The following is a 22825-nucleotide window of genomic DNA, read 5'->3' on the forward strand; positions in this document are numbered from 1 at the left end:
CGGAGTTTAGGGCTGTTGTACATAGGGTCGCTATGAGTCGCAGGCGACTCGACGGCACATAACAACAACAACAACAACAACAACATCCATTTCTGATACAGACTTTGGGCATGTTGCAAGGAGGGACTAGTTCTTGGAGAGGGACATCATGTTTTGGAGAGTGGAGGGTCAGTACAGGAGAGGAAGACCCTCGATGAGATGGATCGATTCAGTGATTGAGATAGTGGGAGTAGGTGTGTTGGAGACAATGAGGTTGGCACAGGATAGAGCAGGGTTTAGGACTCTTGTGCATATTTGTCGCTATGAGTCACAAGTGACTGGACGGCACATAACAACAACAATCTGCTTCTGAAGTCCTTCATTCAATTGCTAAACCAGAGTGCTAGTTAAAAATAGGGGCAAAGCATGAGACAAAGGCATTATAAGCCGTTTGGAAAACAAACAAAGCCAAAAAAACAGTGAAAGGGATACTGAGAGGTTGGAAACAATTCTCACTTTCTTCGAATTCCACATAGCAGCAAAAACAAAACTAAATATCTCCATTACTTCCATTGCAAGATAAAACTTTTACTTCTTTACCCCACAGATTCAAAGGCTAGACTTTTTCACAAAACTCTGAGGGGGAAAATAATGTTGCTGTGAACAAAGATTTTTGGTATTGCTTTGTTGTGTTTACTCAGTTATGACTGATAACAGAACAAAATGTCTTCAACCAGCCCTTTTTTTCCAATGTGCCCTCAAGAACACAGACTGAAATAACATCTGATAGTCCCTAAAGTACTTTGAGCCAAAAGCATAACAAAAGCTCTGCTATGCTACATAAATAGAGCCAAGATGCACAGATAATAATGCATTTCTGCTTCATGCTTTTCATCTTGATATGTTTGGATTACTCACTCTCTACTTAGAAACCACTTTGCTGCAACCCATTGCCCCCAAATCGAAAGACACCTTCTCTCAGATCAGAGGTTTTGCAATGTTTCCTGGCTGTATGAGCAAGGGGGGGAAATGCAGTTCTCATATGTGTTCCTGGACCAAACCTCTACCTTCTTCATTTCTCCAAAGGCTGCATTTACTTATTATATATACATATACTTAATATATATTTAAAACTGAGATATCAGGTCCCATTTATTGAGAGCACTGCCATGCATCCTTGGCTGATTACCTGTTTGAAATATCAAATAATGTAATCTTCCAATTAATATTCATTCAACCTCTTAACATTTTGTAACAAATTAAGATAAAACATACCTGAAGTCTCCATTTCAAAACAGCATTCTAATTCCCCCAAGGACTCTGTCATTCACTGAGTGAATTCTCTAAAGCATCTTATCCCAGGAATCAGCAAGAGGGAAACAGTTACCTGTAGGGAAAGGAGCCGATCGTCCAAGGCTCTGGCAAGTTCCAGGATCATCGCGCATGGTACAGCTGAATCGGTGGCTCCCACAAACACCCTGTAGTCCCAGTGGGGGAAATACTTGGAGTCATAGTGACAGGCCAGGACCAAGTGTCGTTTAGCAGTGGGATTGAGGGTGCTGATGATATTTGAGAATGACCGGTACCCGTAGGGTGTGTAACTTAAGAAGGTATCCACTTCCAAGACCCAGTTAGCTTGAAGTCTTTGAATTCGTTTCATGATATGCTGATCAAAACACACAAAAAAAGAGGTTAAGGTCTAGACAGATATCTTTCAGTTGTTAGCAATGTTTTTAAGTTTTATGTAACACCTTTTAAATAAAAAAAATACAATACATACTTATCACTCCCTATAATCTTAATAGCAATTTTTGTTTAGAGAAAAAGCTAATCCTTTCCCCCTTAACCTTTCCCTGTTCCAGTCAACCCCAGCCCTGGCATTACCAAGGTTAAAACTCAGATGTGTACTTCTCCATACCCGTCTCCTTCTTTATACAAATAGTCTATAAGCACACAGTTGGCAGAGGGGTGCATGGAACTTCAAGAATGTTGTTTCTGTAAGTCCTTGGGTGATACAAGCAGTTTGCACTCAGTAACTAAACACTGGCAGTTGGAAACCCTCCCAACACATCATGAAAGAAAGACTGGCAATCTGCTTCTATAATGCTCACAGTGAAGTAAACCCTATAAAACAATTGTATTCTGTAACTCATGGGGTCACCAAGAGTCAGAATCAGCTTAATGATAATGAGTTTTGCTTGTTATAAGTAGCCATTGAATCAAACTTTGATTCACAGCAAACTCATTCACAGCCTAGACCAGGAAGCTGTCATACAAACAGAGCAAGGGACCACTGCATGGTCTAAAATCAAGAATGGAGTGTGTCAGGGATGTATGCTTTTCTCATACCTTTTCAATCTATATGTGGAACTGGTCATTCAGAAGGTTGGACTTTATTAAGAAGGATTGGAGGCAAGACTCAACAACTTGTTTTATGCAGATGACACAACCTTGCTACTCAAAACTAAAGAGAATTTGAAGCATTTGCTGAAGAAGGTCAAGGACCGCAGTCTTTAATATGAGTCGCATATCAACACCAAGAAAACAAAGATTCTCACCACCGGGCCAATTGGTAGCATCTTAATAGATGGAAAAGAGATTAAGACTGTTAACAATTGCATCTTGCTCAGATCCACAATCAACACTCTTGTTATCAGTAGTCAGGAAATTAAAAGACAAGTTGCTTTAGGAAAGTCTGTTGTCAGAGACCTCTCCAGAGCGTTAAAGAACAACAATGTCAATCTAGAGACTAAGGTGTGCTTGATCTAGGCCATGGCCTTCTTAATTGCTTGCTATGCATATGAGAGCTGGACAATGACTAAGGATAACAGAAGAAGAATCAACGTCTTTGAATTGTGGTGCTGGAGAGGAATACTGAACATACCATGGACTGCCAAGAGAACAAGCAGGACTATCCTGGAGAGGCTGAAACGAGGCTGCTCCTTGGAGGCAAGGATTTTGAAGCTCCTTCTCACATATTTTGAGCATGTTGCCAGGAGGGACCAGTTCTTAGAGAAGAACATCATGCTTGGAAGGGTCAACACAAGAGAGGATAATCCTGGATGAGATGGATTGCCACAGTGACTGTGGCAATAAGAGGAGGTGTGTGAGAGGTAGTGAGATTGGCTCAGGATAGGGCAGAATTCAGAGCTATTGTTCATAGAGTCACTATAAATTGTAGTCGACTCAATAGCACATAATAACAATATAAACAATCAGATCAGAACAATGTACTCCACAGGGTCTTCACTGGATGATCTTCAGAAATTTATAGCCAGGTCTTAATTCCTGGTCCATCTGTGTCTGATGATCAGCATCATAGCAACACTAAAGGCTCAACTAACAGACTGGTGTTTATGAGGTGTCTTGGCTAGGAGTCAAACCTGTTTCACAAGCTATCCCACCTAATTCTAACATAAAAATTTATCATGCACATTCCTACAAGTCAGGAGATAGAGACAATCTAATCTATTTAAATACCACTTTTAATATTTATAGGAACCTAAAAAGGAATGTTTGAGAAATCAGATACATCAAGGTCCTATAGATCTCAAGTTTCACTAAGGTCTTCAAATGACCACAAATGATAGCAGGTTTTATCTCAAATGCAAAGCTTGTGTTACAAGCCCAGCAAATACTTCTTATGCAATGAAAACTAACAAGAGAGATGAATCTTCACTTGTCAAGGATAATGTGGGAAATGGGCCCATAATACGGAGATGGGTGGTTATTTTGAAGGTCTTGCTCACTCTAAGTGTCAATGTGCAACTAATCCTGAACCATAATTACCACATCAAGTAGCTCTGCTCTGCATTCAAGTTTGGTTCAGATCAACTACAAATGCTCTTACAAATAAAGCATCCAGGGGGAAGATGGGCAATCTTCCTCCATGCGATTGCCTGCCTTTGAAAACCTACTGGAGGGTCAGCTATGAGTCAGCTCTGACTTGACAGCAAAAACAACCCAGTCACGTTAAGCTTCATGGACAACATAGTGACTGATAGAGGATATAAACACTACCCAAGGGACTGAACGTGTGTCCTTTAAAGATGAGAAGTTACAGGTGACTTTATTATTCCAGTTTTCCGTTTCCTAGTCTTACTTTCTCTTTGACTCATTTTCCCCCACCTCATTCCACTTATTTTAACGATTTATATGCATCTTTGTAAGTTGTCTTTAAAAAAAAAAATCTAACAAAGAATGAACCATCAAAACAACTGGTGGTCTATTCCTCGGCCCAATGGAGATGGATTTTGAGATGATAAATTTGTAACTTATAGTAACTGGAAAAGAACAAGATTTTTTTTTCTCCCAAGAAAATACAATATTTCCTCACCCAGTAATGTCTCATACGGCCTGACACTCGCTAATGTGCTGGGACACGTAGGCAAAGGCCCTGGGAAAACTGTGACAGGAAGCTTGCAGGCAGCAGGGAGCTTTCTTAGGAGTAGATATTGATTCCACTATCAATTCTGCAAAAGCTGGAATAAATAAACAATTCCCCAGCTATTCACTCCCTGATCTCTGCAGTAGAGTGGACTTTGGCCTAACATGCATGTTTACACTAAGGAAAATATTGAAGTTGTCAAGGATTTGATTTTGTTTAGATCCACAATCAATGCTCACAGAAGTAGCAGTCAAAAATTCAAGCAGCACTGATTGCCTGCCTTTGAAAAGCCACTGAAGGGTCAGCTATGAGTCAATTCTGACTCATTGGGCAAATCGGCTGCAAAAGAACTCTTTGATGGGCTAGAAGGTAAGACTGTCACTTTGGGGAGAAAGTTGGACCTGACCCATGTCATGACATGTTCAACTGCCTTATATGCAGGTAAAAGCTAGACAATGAATAAAGAAGATGGAAGAACTGATGTATTTGAATTGTGATATTGTCAAAAAATACAGGATATACCAGGGACTTCCAGTAGAACAAACAAATCTGTCTTGGAAGAAGAATTTCCAAAACGTTCTGCCTAGACAAGGATAGTGACACTTTGTCACTAGTGCCCCTCAACAAATGAATGGATAGAGAAGCTGTGGTATATTCACACAATGGAATACTATGAAGTACTGAAAAATAAGGAACTGTAAATATTACACAAAATGGATGACCCTGGAGGACATTATGCTGAGTGAAATATATCAGTCACGAAAGGACAAATACTGAACAGTTTCACTGTTATAAAACAAGACTGATATTGGGAGTTTGGGGAAAACTGAGAAAAGAGAGGGTAACAAACACTGCATTGAAACAGATGAGGGAAAGAATTATTTAAAAGGAATATATAAGTAGGCATTATTTGCATGACAGTAGTTCAGAAGAAAAGGTGCATATCAAAGTGGACGGAGTGGGAGAGAGGAAATTGTGCAACAGTGAATTAATTTTTTAAATAGAAAAGCAAATTGTGTGTGTGTGGTTAGGGAGTAATTTGTGCAACAATGAGTGTATGGAAATCCAAGTTTTCTGTAAACTTTTGTTAAAAATCACAATAAAAAATTTAAAAATAAAAAAACCAAAAAATAATTCTTAAGGCTGTGCTTTGCTCATGACAGTCAGCAAACATGAGTTGTATAAAATGAATAAGATGTTTTCAATGAGCATATACAAAAACATACATGACACAGAGCATAAGTGGTTTGAATAGAGAGAAATCATTATGTATCTAAACTTAAAGGTTTTTTGGCAAAATATTACGATGAGTTATCCTCAGCCTGAAAAAAAAAGAGGTCATCTTTATTAAAAGAAAAAAAAGGAAGCTTTTGCTCCAGAACATCTGGTATCCAGATGATAAACTGCTTCATAAAACAATCTCTTCACCACCAATAGCAGCCTGCAAGCTTACAGAGTGAAGTGGCATGAAAATGATCTATCTGTTAGCACTGCTCAGGTTCACACAAGCTCTAGTACCCTAACTCATTTCTCAAACTCTAAAAAGGTCTTAGTCATCATTTCTGACTTTTATATTAACCAAAAAATCCACAAAAGGGTCAGCAAATGCCCCCTCAGAGACTTCTCCCTGAAGTAAACATTTTTCTGTATAAAAATTCTTCTTTTCATATTTATCTTAGTAGCTACTTTCCAAATTGTCTGCATAATCTAATTCCTTCCTTGTTGTGTTTCTGGCTTTCAGACTTGGTTTGCAAGTTCCCACTAAATTTCTAAAGTTGACTCCAAAAACGTCTGCTCTTATCACTAAAACACCCCTCACAAGGGAGAGTGTTTTGTTGTGGTCTCCCTCTGATGGAAGAGTCTAATCCAGTGGTGCTAAATGTATTTCAAATATAGACTCTATGCTCTGAATTGTTGTGCATCTGTCTGTCTGTTTTTCCATGGAGGAAAGGAAAGAAAAAGGGGAAGATGGATAAAGGTGCAGAAAGAGAAAGATCCAGAGCTGAGGGATGGAGAAAGAGAAGAACGTAGGAAGGGGAAATGGTATTATGTGACACTTACACCATGGAACAGAAAGGCTCCTGATTTTAGAGAACATGAGAGAATTAATATGAGTGAATTCTCATTTCTAGGTTTTGAGAAGCAAGGACATTAATAGAAGGGATTTGTTTGAGGAAGCTGATTTCCTGGTATTTACACTAAAGTCTGCAAACAGACTGCTGTCTGGCTGCTGTGCCTGGCATCTGGGGCCTCAGGCGCCAGATGGGTTGACACAGTGGCTCCAGTGATGGCTTCAAACAGAGCAACGACTACTGTGAGGAAGGCACAGGACCAGGCAGGGTTTTGTTCTATTGCACGTAAGGTCATTCTGAACGGGAACTGACTCAAAGGCAACACTCAGTGAGCCATATTACAATGAAAGAATTAAGGATTGGCATAAGAAATATATCTTGAACAACGCTAGGAAACAGGAATTAAAGAGTTGTGATTCTGCGTGCATCTTTGCCTATCCACGGAAACTAAAAATCACAATAAAAATACAGACTACTAAAGCTTATCCGAAAAAAATTACTATGCAATGCTTTGATATTACTGGTAAGTAGGCATAGAAAAATACATTCATGTAATAGGCAGACGTAAAGCATATATATGTCATCATAATTACTTTATTATATTAGGTGCACTGATACAAAGGAATATATTTTAAAACATTATTGTCTGCACTTGCTGCAAAGGGTCAGGGACTGCAGCCTTCAGTATGGACTGAGGCTCAATGTCAAGAAGACAAAGACTCTCACCACTGGACCAATCGGTAGCATCAGGATGGATGGCGAAGAGATTGAGATTGTTCACAGCTTTAGTTTGCTCGGCTCCACGGTCAATACCCTTGGCACCAGGAGCCAGGAAAACAAAAAATGTATTGCGATGGGAAAGTCTGCTGTTAGGGACCTCTCTAAAGTACTCAGGAGCAACTGTGTCACTCTGGAGACTAAGGTGCGTCTGATGCAGGCCATGGTCTTTGCAATCACTTGTTATGCATCAGAGAGTTGGACAATGACCAAGGAGGATAGAAGGAGAATTGATGCCTTTGAGCTGTGGTGCTGGAGAAGAGTATTGAGGGTACCATGAACTGCTAGGAAAACAAACAGATTCATCCTTGAGAGGGTTTTAAACCAGGCTACTCCTTGGAGGCAAGGATTCTGGGTCTTCGTCTGACATACTTTGGACATGTTGTAAGGAGGGACTGGTCCTTGGAGAGGGACATCATGCTTGGGAGGGTGGAGGGATGGAGTAGGAGGGGAAGACCCTCTATGAGGTGGATTGATTCAGTGACTGGGGTAATCGAGATGGGTGTGTCAGAGACAGTGGGATTGGCACAGGATAGAGCAGGGTTTAGGGCTGTTGTACATAGGGTCACTATGAGTCGCAAGCGACTCGATGGCACATAACAACAACATCAACATTGTCCTATATGATTATTTCATATAAGACTATATCCAAAACAACTATATTTTTTTGTTTTTATTGTAGTCACAGTGGAAGTTTATAAAGTGAGTTGGTTTTTTATTTAAAATAGCTACAGATAGCATGAAGTAAAATATATCTAAAATATTCAGAATATGTCATCAATTATTTGTAAACAACAGCATGTCAGGACTTAGGGAAAAGCAACAATTCCTTTTAGCTTTTCTATAAGAACTAGAGTATTAAGAAACCAAAGCTCAGGTATACCACTCACACACTGAGCTTCCAGATCCTTTTAGAAAAGTTGACTAAGACAGGTTTGGAAGCAAGACTGACATCCACTTCCTAAACAAGATGCCTTTTGAAACTCTATGAATTTTGACAAATGATGATAGTTATAGAAAGGTTTCAGGCCTTTCGTTAATAGGGTCACTATTGAGTCTTGCTCAACTCAACAGCAATCAACAACAACAAAGAGATATTGTTCTCCCAAAATATTCTCTTTCCTTGAAAGAAAAGCCAAAGCAATGTACATCTTTCTTAATAACTGCAAAAGTCAATTCAATAACCAATTTTCCACCAAACCATATTTTTTTCAAAGGGTAGTCTTCTCCAGAGAAGACTTATAAGTATGAAGCATAAAACACCTGGCCTTGCTCTCCAAAAGGTCTCAGGAGAAGGTATTTTCTACCATTTTCATGAGATATCAATTCTATTCAAATTAAGGCTATTCATATCATCCCCTCACAATTCAGGGAAGCTCTTTTTTATAAAAGATGGCTCTCTTAGAAGTAAAGGTGATTTTCTTCTCAAAACGTTACAAGACTGAGTCCCTAAGAGAAGTCTTACATAGATGGCGTTGAGATGACACTACATCAGCCACTGGATCAAACACACAGCCCGAAAGCAATTTCCAAATGCATCCTAAAATTCTGTACACTACCTTCTTGCTTGTCTCCATGCCCGTAAGAACACGTGTAAAGTGTTATCATTAACCCAGTAACACTTTTAATATGTGTGTCAAGAGGGTGTTTAATCACAAGAGGACCTATTTTTGTTAGGTGGACTAAAACTCATAGTAACACTGTTGTTGTTGTTGTGTACCATAGAGTCGGAACCAGCCTGTAGTTGACCCTTCACTGGGTTTTCAGAGGCAGTTAATCACATGTAAGGATACTGCCTAGCCTTCCCTCATGGAGCAGCTGGTAGATTTGAACTGCATGCCTTTGGGGTTGCAATGCAACTTTTTATCACTTTGGTTGTTGTTGTTGTTAGGTGCCGTCCAGTTGCTTGCAACTCATAACAACCCTGTATACAATAGCCCTATACCGCTAAATGAAGAATGTGGTATCAGAATCGGAGGAAGATTCATTAACAACCTGCCTTATGCAGATGACACAACCTTGCTTGCTGAAACAGAGGACTTGAAACACTTGCTGCAGAAGATCAAAGAAAGCTTTCAATAAGGGTTACATCTCAACATCAAGAGAGCAAAAATTCTCCTCCCTGGACCAATAGGCAACATCATGATGTGGAGAAAAGATTCAAGTTGTCAATAATTTCATTTTGCTTGGATCCACAATTAAATATCCTTGGTACCAGTAGTAGTCAAGAAATCAAAAGCCATTTTGTATTGGAGAAATCTACTCTCAAGGATCTTTCTAGAGAACTATCAATGTCAATTTAAAACTAAGGTGCACCTAATCTAAGAGATGGTCTTTTCAATTACTTGCTATGCAACTCAAAGTTAAAAAATAACTAAAAACGACAGATGCAAAATCAACGTCTTTGATCTGTGGTGTTGGAGAAGAGTACTATTCCATGGACTACCAAAAGAACAAACAAGTATCTCTTAGAGAAAGTGCAACCAGGAGATCGTGCACTAGGGTGCTCCTTAGAGGAAAGGATGGTGAAGCTTTGTCTCACATACTTTGGTATGTTGTTAGGAGGGGCCAGCCCTTGGGAAGGCATGCTGGGAAAGGGGAAGGGTCAGTGAAGGAGAAAAGGACTCTCAAAGACATGGACTGCTACAGTGACTATCAATGGGCTCAGGTACACCAGAGATGAGGAGGATGACACAGGACAGAGCAAGGTTCAGATCTGATGAGCATGAGGTCTCCATGAGTCACAGCCAACTCGATGGCACCTAACAGCGCAAGGCCTCGGACTTCTTGTTTATGCTTTAGAGTTTCTGTTGGTAATTTGATCTTTAAAAGAACAAAATATTTGTGGTATACATTCTTCATTAATTTAGCTAAATAGTTGTGTGGGGTTTTTTTTTTATTTAAAGATAACTTCAGGGGATAATTTTGATTCTTAGGTGTTTGGTTGGTTTTTTTTTTGTGTGGGGGGGGTTTAAATAAAATTTTTATTTTATACTGAAAAAAAAAACCCAATAGCCCTATACCCTGCTCTATCTTGTGCCAATCTTATTGTCTCTGACACACCTACTCCCATTACCCCAGTCACCAAATCAACCCATCTCATCAAGGGTCTTCCTCGCTTGCGTTGTCCCTTCACCCTCTCAAGCGTCCCTTCACCCTCTCAAGCATGACATCCCTCTCCAAGGACTGGTCTCTCCTTGAAACATGTCCAAAATATGTCAGACGAAGTTTCAGAATCCTGGCCTCCAAGGAGCAGCTTGATTTCACCCTTCTAGGGTGAACCTGTTTGTTCTTCCAGCTGTCCTTGATATATACTTCTCTCTAGCACCACAGCTTAAAGACATAAATTCTCATTCTATCATCCCTAGTCATTGTCCAGCTTTCTGACACATAGCAAGTAATTGAGAAGATCAAGACCTGAATCTAGTGCAGCTTAGTTTCCAGAACAGCATCGTTGCTCTTTAGTACTTTGGAGGGGTTTCTGACAACAGAAATTTCTCAATACAATTTGTCTTTTGATTTCTTGGTTGCTGGTACCAAGAGCGCTGATTGTGGTGCCAAGCAAACTGAAACTGTTAACAATACAATCTCTTCATCATCTTATCCAGATGCTGCCAATCGGCCCAGTGGTGAAAATCTTTGTTTTATTGATGTTGAGCTTCAATCCATATTGAAGAGTGCAGTCCTTGACCTTCTGCAGCAAGCGCTTCAGTTTCAGCAAGTAGGGTTGTATCATCTGCATAACGCAGGTTGTTGATCAGTCTTCCTCCAATCCTGATGTCACATTTCTCCTCATAGAGCCCAGCCTCCAACATAATCTTTTCTGCATATAGATTAAGAAGGTATGGAGATAGGACATCCCTAGTATACATCATTCCCAGTTTTGAACCGTGCACTGTCTCCTTGCTCTGTTCTGATGATGGTCCCAGTATAGGTGTTACATAAGCACAATCAAGTGTTCTGGAATTCCCATTCTTCTCAGAGGTAGTCACAGTTTGTTGTGATCCACACAATTTGTGTAGACTATGCCTTTGCATAGTCAATGAACTAGAGATAGACATTCCTCTGGTACCCTCTGCTTTCTGCCAAGATCCATCTAACAACAGCTACCACGAGGCCACCACAAATCTGAACCTTGCCCTCTCCTGTGTCATCCTCATGATGCTTGAATCCATTGTTACAGTCACTCTATCATTCCATTTCTTGAGTCTTTCTTTCTTTCGTCACCCACCTTTTCCAGCTTGATATATTTTCAAAGGTCTGGCCCCTCCTGATAACATCTGCCAAGTAAATGAGACAAAGTTTCACCATCTAAGGCGCCTCTAAGGAATGTCCTGGCCACATTTGCTTCTAGACAGACTTGCTTGTTCTGGCAGTGCATGTGATATTCAGCACTCTTTAACACCTAAGTATATTCTTTTTATACCATTCATTCCATTGACACTTAATAAAGATGAAAATGACATCATTTTATATATTCATGGACTATTAAAGTGATTGCTAGGTGAGGAAGCCCAGGCTGAAAGCATGAAGTGATGTTTTATAATGTTGTTTAGTTCTATCAAGTCAGAATCAATTCACAGCCCAACCCTCCAGTGAGTTTTCAGAGGCACTAAATTGCCCGGGAGGAAATTGCTCATCGTTCTCCCACAGAGCAACTGGTGAATTCTAACTATATGCTTTGGGGATTACAGTGCAGCTTCTTACCACTAGGCCATCAGAGCTCCCTTCTCAAAATAACCTTGTACCTGACCTTCAAAATGAGAAGCCCTTTACCAATCATAACAGTGATTCTGAGTTGGAACCAACTCACACTTGGTTTCCCAAGGCTGTAAATCACAGGGGAGGAGAGTGTCTTTTTTTTCCTGACAAGCCATTGGAGGATTTGAATCCCTATGGGCTACACCACAAGAGTTCCTTCTGAGTAAATAGTATGCTGTTGTTCTGTACCTTCACGTCAGATCCAACTCATAGTTGACCCTCCAGTGGGTATTTAGAGATAGTTTAATTGCAAGGGAGGAGATTGTTAATCTTTCTCCCACAGAGCAGGTGATGGATTCAAATTTAATTCCTTTGGGATAGCAGTGCAGCTATTAGGGAACTGAAGATTTCTGGAAAGGTCCAGTTGGTTTCTGAGCTTCTTTAGAGAAAATGCTTAGAAGCCTTTAAAGAAATTGGAGGGAGCACTGTTGAAATGACCAGTGCACCTTCTCTTCATCTTCAGTATGAGAAGCCACAGAATGGGAAACATCTTGTGCACATTTTACAAGGTTACTACTACTCTCCAGGGGCAGGACAGAGAAGCCACGCAGTTCTAGGTCCATATTCTGGCCATACCACTACTAGCTATGTGACCTTGTTAATACATAAATGTAAGTAAATTTCAGGTCCATTTTAACCTGTGAAATAGAGGTAATAAGAGCGTCTAGGTAAAAGGGTCAATAAAATAGACAATCCACTGGCAAACTTAACAAAAGAAATTAGGAACAAGACACAAGTAACTCAAATAAGAAATTAAAGAAGTGACATCATAACAGAAATAGCTGGAATTAAATAGATAATAACAGAATATTATTAAAAACTCTCCTCTGATAAATTTGAAAACCTACATCAAATGGGCAAACTCCTGGGAACACACATCCTACCCAGATTGGCACAGGAAGCTATAGAACACTTAAACAGATCAATCACTAACAAAGAAATTGAGCAGATCCTAAAAAGACTTCCCCAAAAACAAAAATTCTGGTCCAGAATGGCTTCACATGTAAGTTCTACCAAACATTCAGTGACAAACTACCACCAATTCTACTTAAATGGTCTAAAAAGACAGAAAAAGAAGGAATATATTCAGGGTCATTCTATGAAGCATGTAAAATCCTAATACCAAAACCAGGCAGAAATATCATAAGATAAGAAGATTACAGCCAATATGTCTCATGAACATAGATATAAAAATCCTCAACTAAATTATAGCCAATAGAATCCAATAGTATATTAAAAAGAAAATTCATCATGACCAAATGGGATTCATAATAAGTATGCAAGTATTCAACATAAGAAAAATAATTAGTATAGTTCATCACATTAACAAAGCAAAGAACAAGAACCACATGATCCTGTAAGTTGATGCAGAAAAGACCTTTGACAAAATCCAACACTCCTTCCTGATTAAAACATTCAACAAAATAGGAATAGAAGGAAATTTCCTCAAAATAAGGAAAAGTATATATGCAAAACCAAGCGCCAACATCATTCTCTATGCAGAAAGATTAAAGGCATTCCCATTGCAATTAGAAACCAGGCAAGGATGCCCACTATCACGACACCTAGGCAACTGTCACTATATGCAGATGATATGATAGTGGAAACAGAAAACCTCAAAGACACAACAAAAAAACTGTTAGACCTAATAGATTAATTTAGTAGAGTAGCAGCAGGGTGCCAGAATCCTTGAAAATTGGCTTTTTCTAGCCATTATGTTAGCCCTCATTGGGGGCATGGTATCCAACTACCTATACTGTGGACACATGGTCTTACAAATCATCAACAGTTGTGGGGCCAATATAAGAGAGTGTTTTCCACACTGTGAGAGAGGGTGATGATGGTGAATGGAGGGACAGTGAAGACACTGTAAAAGATAATTGTGGAGAGAGTATAAAGCGACTGGGGCCCTGATGTGAAGAGACTGTGGCAAAGTACAACCAGAGGAACTCTGGAGATAGCCACAGTTAAAGGTTTTAGTCGCTGGATAATTGAGGAAACCAGAGGTTTCTTGCTTTTGTGCTGCTGAACTGAACCTAAACTTTGGTTGAATCAGACACTGTCTTTCACTAATTGAGAAATTGTGTCTCGCTTCAATGCATATTTAAGGCCCCAGTCCTTGACTTCTGTTGCAAGCACTTCAGGTCCTCCTCAGTTTTAGCATTCAAAATTGTATCATCTCCATAATGCAGGTCATTGCTGAAGAAACTGAAGAACAAGTTCAATCCATGGATGCTTTGGGCAGAATATTAAATGACCCAGGTATAAAAAGAACATGGAAGGAGTATACAGAGTCACTGTACCAAAAGGAATTGACTGACACAAAAGAATTTCATGAAACAATGTATGAGCAAGAACCTATGGTGATGAAAGAAAAAGTTCAAGTTGCTCTGAAAGAATTGGCCAAAAAAAGGCCCCAGGAATTGATAGCATACCAGTTGACATATTTCAACAGACATTGCCATGGATGTACTCACCAAGTGCCAAGAAATCTGGAGGACAATGACCTGGCTAACTGACTGAAAGAGATATTTGTTCCCATTCCAAAGAAAGGTGACCCAAAAGAGTGTGAAAATTATTGTACAATATCATCAATATCACATGCAAGCAAGATTCTGATGAAAATTATTTTTTTAAAAAAAACTGAAACAGTATATCAACAGAGAACTGCCAGATGTGCAGACTGGATTTAGAAGACACCATGGTTCTAAAGATATTATACCTAATGTTAAGTGGATCTTGACTGAAAGAAGAGAGTACCAGAGGAATGTCTATCTGTGTTTCATTGACTATAGAAAAGCATTTGACTGTGTGGATTATCAGTAGGCATAGCAAAGTTAAACAGGACAGTAAGTAATAAATGTGGGAGAGGATGTGGATAAATTGCAACTCTTATGCACTGCTGGTGGGATTGTAAAACGGTACAACCACCCTAGAAGGCAGTTTGGCATTTTCTAAAAAAAAGCTGAAGATAGAAATCTTATATGATCCAGCTATTGCACTGCTAGAAATATATCTCAAGGAAATTGGAACTGAAGACACAAGCAGAGATATGTACACTTAAGTTATTCACAGTAGCAAGAAAATGACAACAGCCCAAATGTCCATCAGCAAACAAATAGATTGAGACATTATGGTACATTCACACAATGGAATGCTACGTAACACTCAAGAGTGAAGATGATTTCGTAAAATACTATATAATGTGGGAAAGTCTAGAGAGCATTATGCTGAGTGAACTAACTCAAAAGTGCACTTGCCTTATAAGGATGTATACTGCATAAAACTATAATTGGAAAACTAACCAGGTAAGATGTGTCTAAATGTTCAGAAGGGGAAGTGAGTAAGGAGGAAGGCGGCAGAAAAAGAAGAAGGGTGGTAATCACTAGGATAGAAGAGGTTAGCGGGAGGATGGGGGGAATAGGAAAGTTCACAGATATGGATCGAGAGTACTTAATTATATAAAATACAATGTATATGAATGATTGTATGAAACACAATATAAATGAAAGACTATAAAAAAGAAATCTAGACAATATCTCTCATTAAAAACACTATAAAACACAATATACATGAATGAAACACAATGTATATGAATTATTATATGAAAACCAGTAAAAATGTTGAAAGGTTAAAACAAAGTAAAAAACCCCCAATGTCCTGTAACCTAGACTTTATAGGAGCATAATAATGCTATCACCTTATTATCTTTCACTTTATTTTTTTCATTAACATGTAATTTAATGCAATTTCCATCTTCATATTAAAAAGCAGGCCCATTATTGTTCCATTTGTGTATTCCATTTCTGGCTAATGTGTAGCCTAGAAGCTATATTATTAATGTGACCACATAAAAAGAACATTTTTTTAAAAAAAAGATAAACGTTTAACTGAAATGAATTGAATTTTATTATTTTTGAAAAATAAACAAAACAAAACAAAGGTTATCCAGGTGGTGGGATAGTTGCAGAGACTATCAGATTGTTGGTCCGTGTCAACAACTGACAGAGTGTCAGATCCGGAGGGAGGCCTTAGGGAGAGCCAGCCTCTGTACTGACATTTGTGTCTCACTCCTCCTGATATTGTCTCCACCTAATTCCTTGGAAGAAGCTATGAGACAGGAATGTGTTACTGCTGGGATGTAACATACTAAAACAGTGTTGTAAAGAACAGAAACATATTTCTCACAGTTCAGGAAGCTGGACATCTGAATTCAGACATGACTCTAACATCTAATAGGTGGTCTTTCTTTGTTTCAGCTTCTACGAAACCAACCAGGGAGCCCTGGTGGCCTAGTGAATTGGGAGATGTGTTACCAGCCCTAAGACAGGAAGTTCAAATGCACAGGAGGGAAAAGGGCAATCTTCTCCTGTACAATTTACAGCCTCAGAGAATCCATTAGAGGGGCAGCATCAATGAGTGAGTGAGGGAGTGAACAAACCAACCAAGTAGTTGCTGTTAAGTGAACTCCAATCTGTGGGGAGCCCACATCTGTCAAAATAAAGTCAGGAATTTTTAATAGTTTTTTAGCACACTTCCAGCTGTTTTTCTAAAGATTGGATGGGCTCAAATCAAACTTTCAACTAGTAGCCAAGCTTATGAACCATTTGTAATACAGCGACTCCATTTCACCTTCTGTTTTTAGATGTCATGAGCCGTTAAGACTCATAGCAACCCTCTGAACAACAGATTGAACCTTGTCCTAACCTGTGCCATCTGCATCATTTCTGACATACTTGAGCCCATTGCAGCGGGCATTATGTTAGTCCATCTGGTTCATGTTCTAGTAGTGAGCAAACCTCAAAGTCCATAGGCTTGTAGACGCATCTGTATGTGCCTTCAGATAGCATCTTCTCCCTCTGTGGGTCTATTCTATTATTTCTAGAACTCAGAAGTATTTAGGTTTAAGACCAATCCTTCTCTGGCATGACCTCATTAGCATAACAAAGTCTCTATTCACACAGGATCATATGCCCCCCACATTGCAGAGCAGAACCTCAGTCCACAGGGTTTTCAGGGCTGTGACATTTTGGAGGCAGATTGCCTGGCCTTTCTTCTGAGGCATCTCTTCCAAATTGTCAAACTTTCAATTAGTAGCTCAGACTTTATCTGAGTGTGTCATCCAGGGATTCCTTCTACAAGTACAAGGGAATTACATACTCAAGACATATTTGAAGTAAAAACCATGAAACCCATAACAAGAGAATCATGCTGGGGAAAGCAGAGAACCAGAGAAAAAGAGAAAAAGCCTCAGTGAGATGGGTTGATACAGGGACTACATTGGCTTGAGCATGGCAGGAATTGTAAAGATGGCACAGGACATGGCAAGATTCTCATCTGTTGTTCACAGCAATGCTGAATAATAGTTAACTTGGCAACACCAGCAAGAATGGATCAACAGACACAAAGGTTGACATGGCTAGATTAGAAGGGCAGAAGATATATGTTGAGTAGAAAAGAAGACACAAGCAGTTGGGTGCTGGCCCTTGCAGGCCTCACTTTGGCATGGAAGTGGGGTGCCAAGGTCTTTTACCCAAGGAATTAAACAGGTGGCGGATACTCGGAGGAGGAGATGGGAGCCACACTGTCCCCTTTCCTTTCCAGGCTACCCTGTTCATTTCTTTTTTGTAGTCCATGGAATAGTCAGTACACTTCACCAATATCACAACTCAAAAGTATTAATTCTTTTCCGATATCTTTATTCACTTTTCAACTTTCAGAGAAGGCAATTGAAACTATCATGGCTGAGATCAGGTGCATCTTAGTCTCTAAACTGATATCCTTGCTCTTTGTAAATTTGGAGAAGTTTTTGAAAGCAGATTTCCCCAGTGCAGTACAGCTTTTGATTTCTTGACTACTGTTATCAAGGATATTGATTGTTGATCCAAGTAAAATGAAATCTTAGACAATTTTAATCTTTTTTCCATCTATCATGATGTTCAGGGGGCTCTGTTGGTCTAGTGGTAAGAAGCCGTGCTATAATCTCAAAGCCATGAGTTCAAATCCATCAGCTTCTCCATAGAAGGATAATAAGCAGCTTCCTCTGTGTAATTTACTGCCTCTAAAAATCTGCAGCAGGGTAAGCTATGGGTCAGTTCCAACTTGAAAACATGCAGCAATAACATTATGATGATCTTGCCTATTGGTCTACTGGTGAGGATTCTGTTTTCTTGATTTTGAAATGGGATCTTTATTTAAAGCTATATCTTGGATCTTTATTAAAATCTGTTTGAACAATTGTTTCTTTGTCTAGATATAGGTTTGAAATGAGCATAGTTGTAGGAAAAATACAGCTTTGGGAAACATACATGGCAATTCTTCTCTTTTCTATGGAGTTGGAAAGGACTCAACAGCAATGAGTACAATTTTTGCTTTTAAGTGTTACTATTCTAGGTCATATAGCCCTGGTGTGTCCACTTGCTGTACTGAGGTAGCTTGTGGTAGCTGTGAAGCTGAACACTGTGACACTGATGTGTCAAATGTGTTAACAGTTACCGATGACCGACAGTGTTTGGTGGACTCTCCAATTAAAACAAGCTTGGAAGCAGGAGAGGCATCCACTTCTGTAAATAGCTTGCCTCTGGAAACCGTATGGACCTGGAGAAAGGATGAAAGTCACACAAGTGTTGAAGACTTGTTCATTATTGTAGTGCTGCATAAGAGTAATTAATATCCCATGGACTGACAAAAGAACACACAAGTCTGTCTTAGAGAAAGTGAAACCAGAGTGCTCCTTCGAAGCAAGGATGGTGAAGTTTTGTCTCATATATGTTGAACATGGGGTTAGGCGAGGCCAGTCCTTGGAGAAAGAAATCATGTTGGAAAGTTTGGAAAGATCAGCATAGGAGAGGAAGAGCCTCAACAAGACACAGTGACCATAACAATGGGTTCAAGTATATCCGAGATGGTGAGGAAGGCATAAGATAGATAGAGCCAGGTTCAGATCTGGTGTTCATAGGGTCACTATGAGTCACCATCGACTCAATAGCACATAACAACAAGGAGTCCTCATAGTCAAATAGTGCTAGCGGCCCAGAATTGTCAAGAAGACCACATAAGACTACTGATGTTCTGGGTTTACTTAGGATCCAAGAAGATTTGGCTGGGAGACTGGAGACATATCATGAAAATGGCCAGTGGTTAAGAACTTTTTCCCCTGTCTGATTTCCCATTCAGATCCCATATTTAACTTGATTTAGAACACCATGTATCACTTCATTCAGATCAGACATTTATTCTTGTTTGTTTGGATTTCTCAGCTGTTCATTTTGGTGAATAATGACATAAGATAATGTATCCCTCCCAATATTAGACAACTGAGGATTTCCTATATGTGAAACAAAATATCCAACAGACTTTAGGTTTGCACACTGCGTCCTCACCTGGCGAGCAGCATAGCTTCCTGGCGATCCAGGATAGCGCTCTCTCAGCAGTGGCCGGAGGTCGTCTTCCCACATCGCAGAAATATTGGTTCCTTCTGCAACTTGCCGAAGAGCAGAGGCATTCAAAATGGCTGGTTGGTGATAATTCTGGGGATTAAGTAAAATTGAAAGTTATTAGTTCATAATATGTTAAAGACTTACTCTGAGGCATCTGCAATTGGAAAACTGCTTTGAAACTCAAAATTAAAGAACAACTTTTATGTCATCTTCAGGCCATGCTCTTCACAATGACTTGTTCTGCATCAGAGAGCTGGACAATTACCAAAGATGACAGAAGAAGTATTGATGCCTTTGAGTGGTGGTGCTGGAAAAGAGTACTGAATATACCATGGACTGCCAAGAGAACTAACATGTCTGTTCTGGAGAGGGTGAAACCGAGCTGCACCTTGGAGACAAAGATTTTCGAGGTTTCATCTCACACACTTTGGATATATTGACATGGGGGACATGGAAATTGATTGAAGGATATCGTACTTGGAAGGTGGAGGGACAGCACAGGAGAGGAAGACCCTGGAAGAGATGGATTGACATAGTGACTGGAATAATGTGGGTGGGTGTGTGCAATTGGCTTAGGATAAAACTGGGTTTAGAGCTACTGTGCATATGGTCGCTATGAGTTGTAGTTGACTCAACAGCACATAACAACCACAACAAGGTAAGTTAAGCTACTTAAGTTTAAAACTGGATTCTTAAATGAAGAATTTTGACTTAATTGTTTTGGCCACTTATTTTAAAATTAAAAGGAACACAATGATTTTTAAGTTAGCAAACTGAAAATAGTTCAGATTTCTTTCCTTTGTAGATTTACATGACCTCTTACACAATTATGTAAAGTTAAGGTTTCAAATCACTAATCTTAAGAAATCCCAATTTTTTTAATTGCAGTCAATAAACCAAAATACTTTGCTAGTATAATGACTTTATTAAGGGTGTGATGTTGCAGAATAAGCACTTTCAAAAAAGAAGTCACAACTGAGTCTTCCTATCCATGAGCAAGGGATAGACTTCCACCTCTCCAGTTGTCTTTTTGTTTCTTGTAATAAAGTTTTGTAATTTTCTTTGAACAGATCCTTTGTGCTTCTGGTTAGATTTACTCCTAAGTATTTAATCTTGTGATTCGCTATTGTGAAGGATATTGTTTTTCTCAGCTCCAGTTCTATTCTCTTTGTTACTGTAGAAAAATCCAATTGATTTTTGTATGTTGATCTTGTATCCTGCCACTTTGCTGAATTGGTCAACTATGTCCAGTAGTTTTCTTGTTGAGTCTTTAGGGTTTTCTAAGTATACTATGATATCATCTGCATATAGAGATAATTTTATCTCCTCTATGCCAATTTGGATACCTCTTATTTCCTTTTAATACCTTATTGCTATCGCTAAGATGATGAATGAAATATTGAATAGGAGAAGTGATAGTGGGCATTCTTGCCTAGTTCCTGTTCTCAAGGGGAATGTCTTTAACCTCTCTCCATTGAGAATAATGTTGGCTCTTGGGTTTGCATATATACTTTTTACTATGTTGAAGAAATTCCCCTCTAATATTATTTTGTTGAGTATTTTAAAAGTAAATAACCCAACTGAAAAATGCACACAGGAAGTGAACAGACACTTCACCAAATAAGAGATTCAGATGGCTAAGAACACATGAAAACATGTTCAAAATCCCTAGCTCTAAGAGGGATGCAAATCAAAACAACTATGAGATATCACTCCAGTAAAATTTAACAGAACAGCAAACATCAAATGCTGGCAAGGTTGTGGAGAAAGTGAAATCCTTATTCACTGTTGGTGGGAGTGTAAAATGGTGCAACCACTATGGAAGGCAGTATGGCGCTTTCTCAAAAAGTTGCAAATAGAAATCCCATTTGACCCAGCAATTCCACTAGTGAGAATTTACCCTAAAGAAACCATAACTTCCATCCAAGCAGATATATACACACCCATGTTTATTATGGCTTTGTTCGCAATAGCAAAGAGCTGGAAACAACCCAAGTGTCCATCAACAAACAAACGAATAGAGAAGCTCTGGTATGGTCACACAATGGAATACCATGCAACATGGAAAAACAAGGAACTCATGAAATATTATTCAAAATGGGTGACCCTGGAGGACATTATGCTGAGTGAAATATCTCAGTCACAGAAGGACAAATATGGCATAGTGCCACTGTTGTAAAATGAGACTGACATCAGGATTTAGGGAAGACAGAAAAGGGGGGGAGGAATGATATATATTGCATTGAAACAGATGAGGGAGAGAACTGTTTAAAAGGGACATATTAATTAGTATTCTTATGATTACAGAAGTCCAGAGTGAAGGCTACATAGTGGAGTGGACTTAGGGGGAAGGATTGCATAACAATGAAAGAGTTTTTCTTTTCAAGAAGAATGAAATGGGGGAAGAGAGAGTGGGTAGGGAGAAAAGTGTAACAATGAATGACTGGAAACCCTAAGTTTCTGTAAACTTTCATTAAAATTAATTTTAAAAAATACTAGAATATTTAAGTCATTAAAAAAAAAAAGGAAGACATCCTGGGTAATGCGAGTAACTAGTGAGATTAGCTGCTAATCAAAAGGTGGTGGTGGTTTGCCATTGAGTCAGAACTGACTCAAGGCTGACCCTCTTGCAAGTTTTCAGAGGCTGAAAGTCAATGGGAGGAAACTGCCCATTCTTTTCCCAGGGAACAGAATCATTTGAACCACGCGTCTTTAGGATTGCAGCACAGCTTCTTACCACTAGGCCATCAGCGCTCCCTAAGAAGTTCAAATCCACCCAGAGGCACTTTGGAATAAAGACCTGGTGTTCCACTTTCAAAAAATCAACCACTGTAAACCCCGTGGAATACAGTTCCCTTAAACACAGGACGTCACCATGAGTTGGGATCAGTTTGATGTCAACTAGATTTTTACCAGTCAGGGATAGAAACACTGGGGTCAAAGCTTCAGTAGCCCCACAGATTAATGCTGGGATTATGTCGCAGTGACTGCAGTGTTAGTTCTGACCTACCATCTCTATGTCAGTTTTAACAATTATTACCTTTCATTATCAGCATCTTTATAAATATTTATTTCTCTTTGCAGGTTGAAACACTACATATAAACTTGTTGTTGTTGTTGTTATGTGCCATTGAGTCACCTGCGAGTCATAGCGACCCTACGTACAACAGTAAACCCTGCTCTGTCCTGTGCCAACCTTACTGCCTCTGTTTACCCCAGTCACTGAATCAATCCACCTCATAGAGGGTCGTCCTCTCCTGTGGTGTCCCTCCACCCTCCCAAGCATGACATCCTTCTCCAAGGATTGGTCCCTCCTTGCGACATGTCCAAAGTATCAAAGCTTCAGAGATCCATTTCTTAAAAAAATAATATATATATATATATATCAGGAGTGGTACCCATTTCCTAAA

At 39.3% G+C, this 22825-nt stretch overlaps 1 protein-coding gene across 1 annotated transcript in view; it reads right to left on the reverse strand.

The window, feature by feature from the left end:
* Positions 1-22825, reverse strand: part of QPCT (glutaminyl-peptide cyclotransferase) — a 62077-nt gene that overhangs the window by 19130 nt on the left and 20122 nt on the right. Inside the window, 3 exon segments of the mRNA XM_006882390.1 lie at positions 1367-1645; positions 19359-19505; positions 22591-22637. Of these exon segments, the coding sequence (XP_006882452.1) occupies positions 1367-1645; positions 19359-19505; positions 22591-22637 (473 nt within the window).

The sequence above is a fragment of the Elephantulus edwardii genome, unplaced genomic scaffold (genome assembly GCF_000299155.1).
Source record: "Elephantulus edwardii isolate Elephantulus edwardi_28Jun2011 unplaced genomic scaffold, EleEdw1.0 scaffold00019, whole genome shotgun sequence".
NCBI classification, from domain to species: domain Eukaryota; kingdom Metazoa; phylum Chordata; class Mammalia; order Macroscelidea; family Macroscelididae; genus Elephantulus; species Elephantulus edwardii.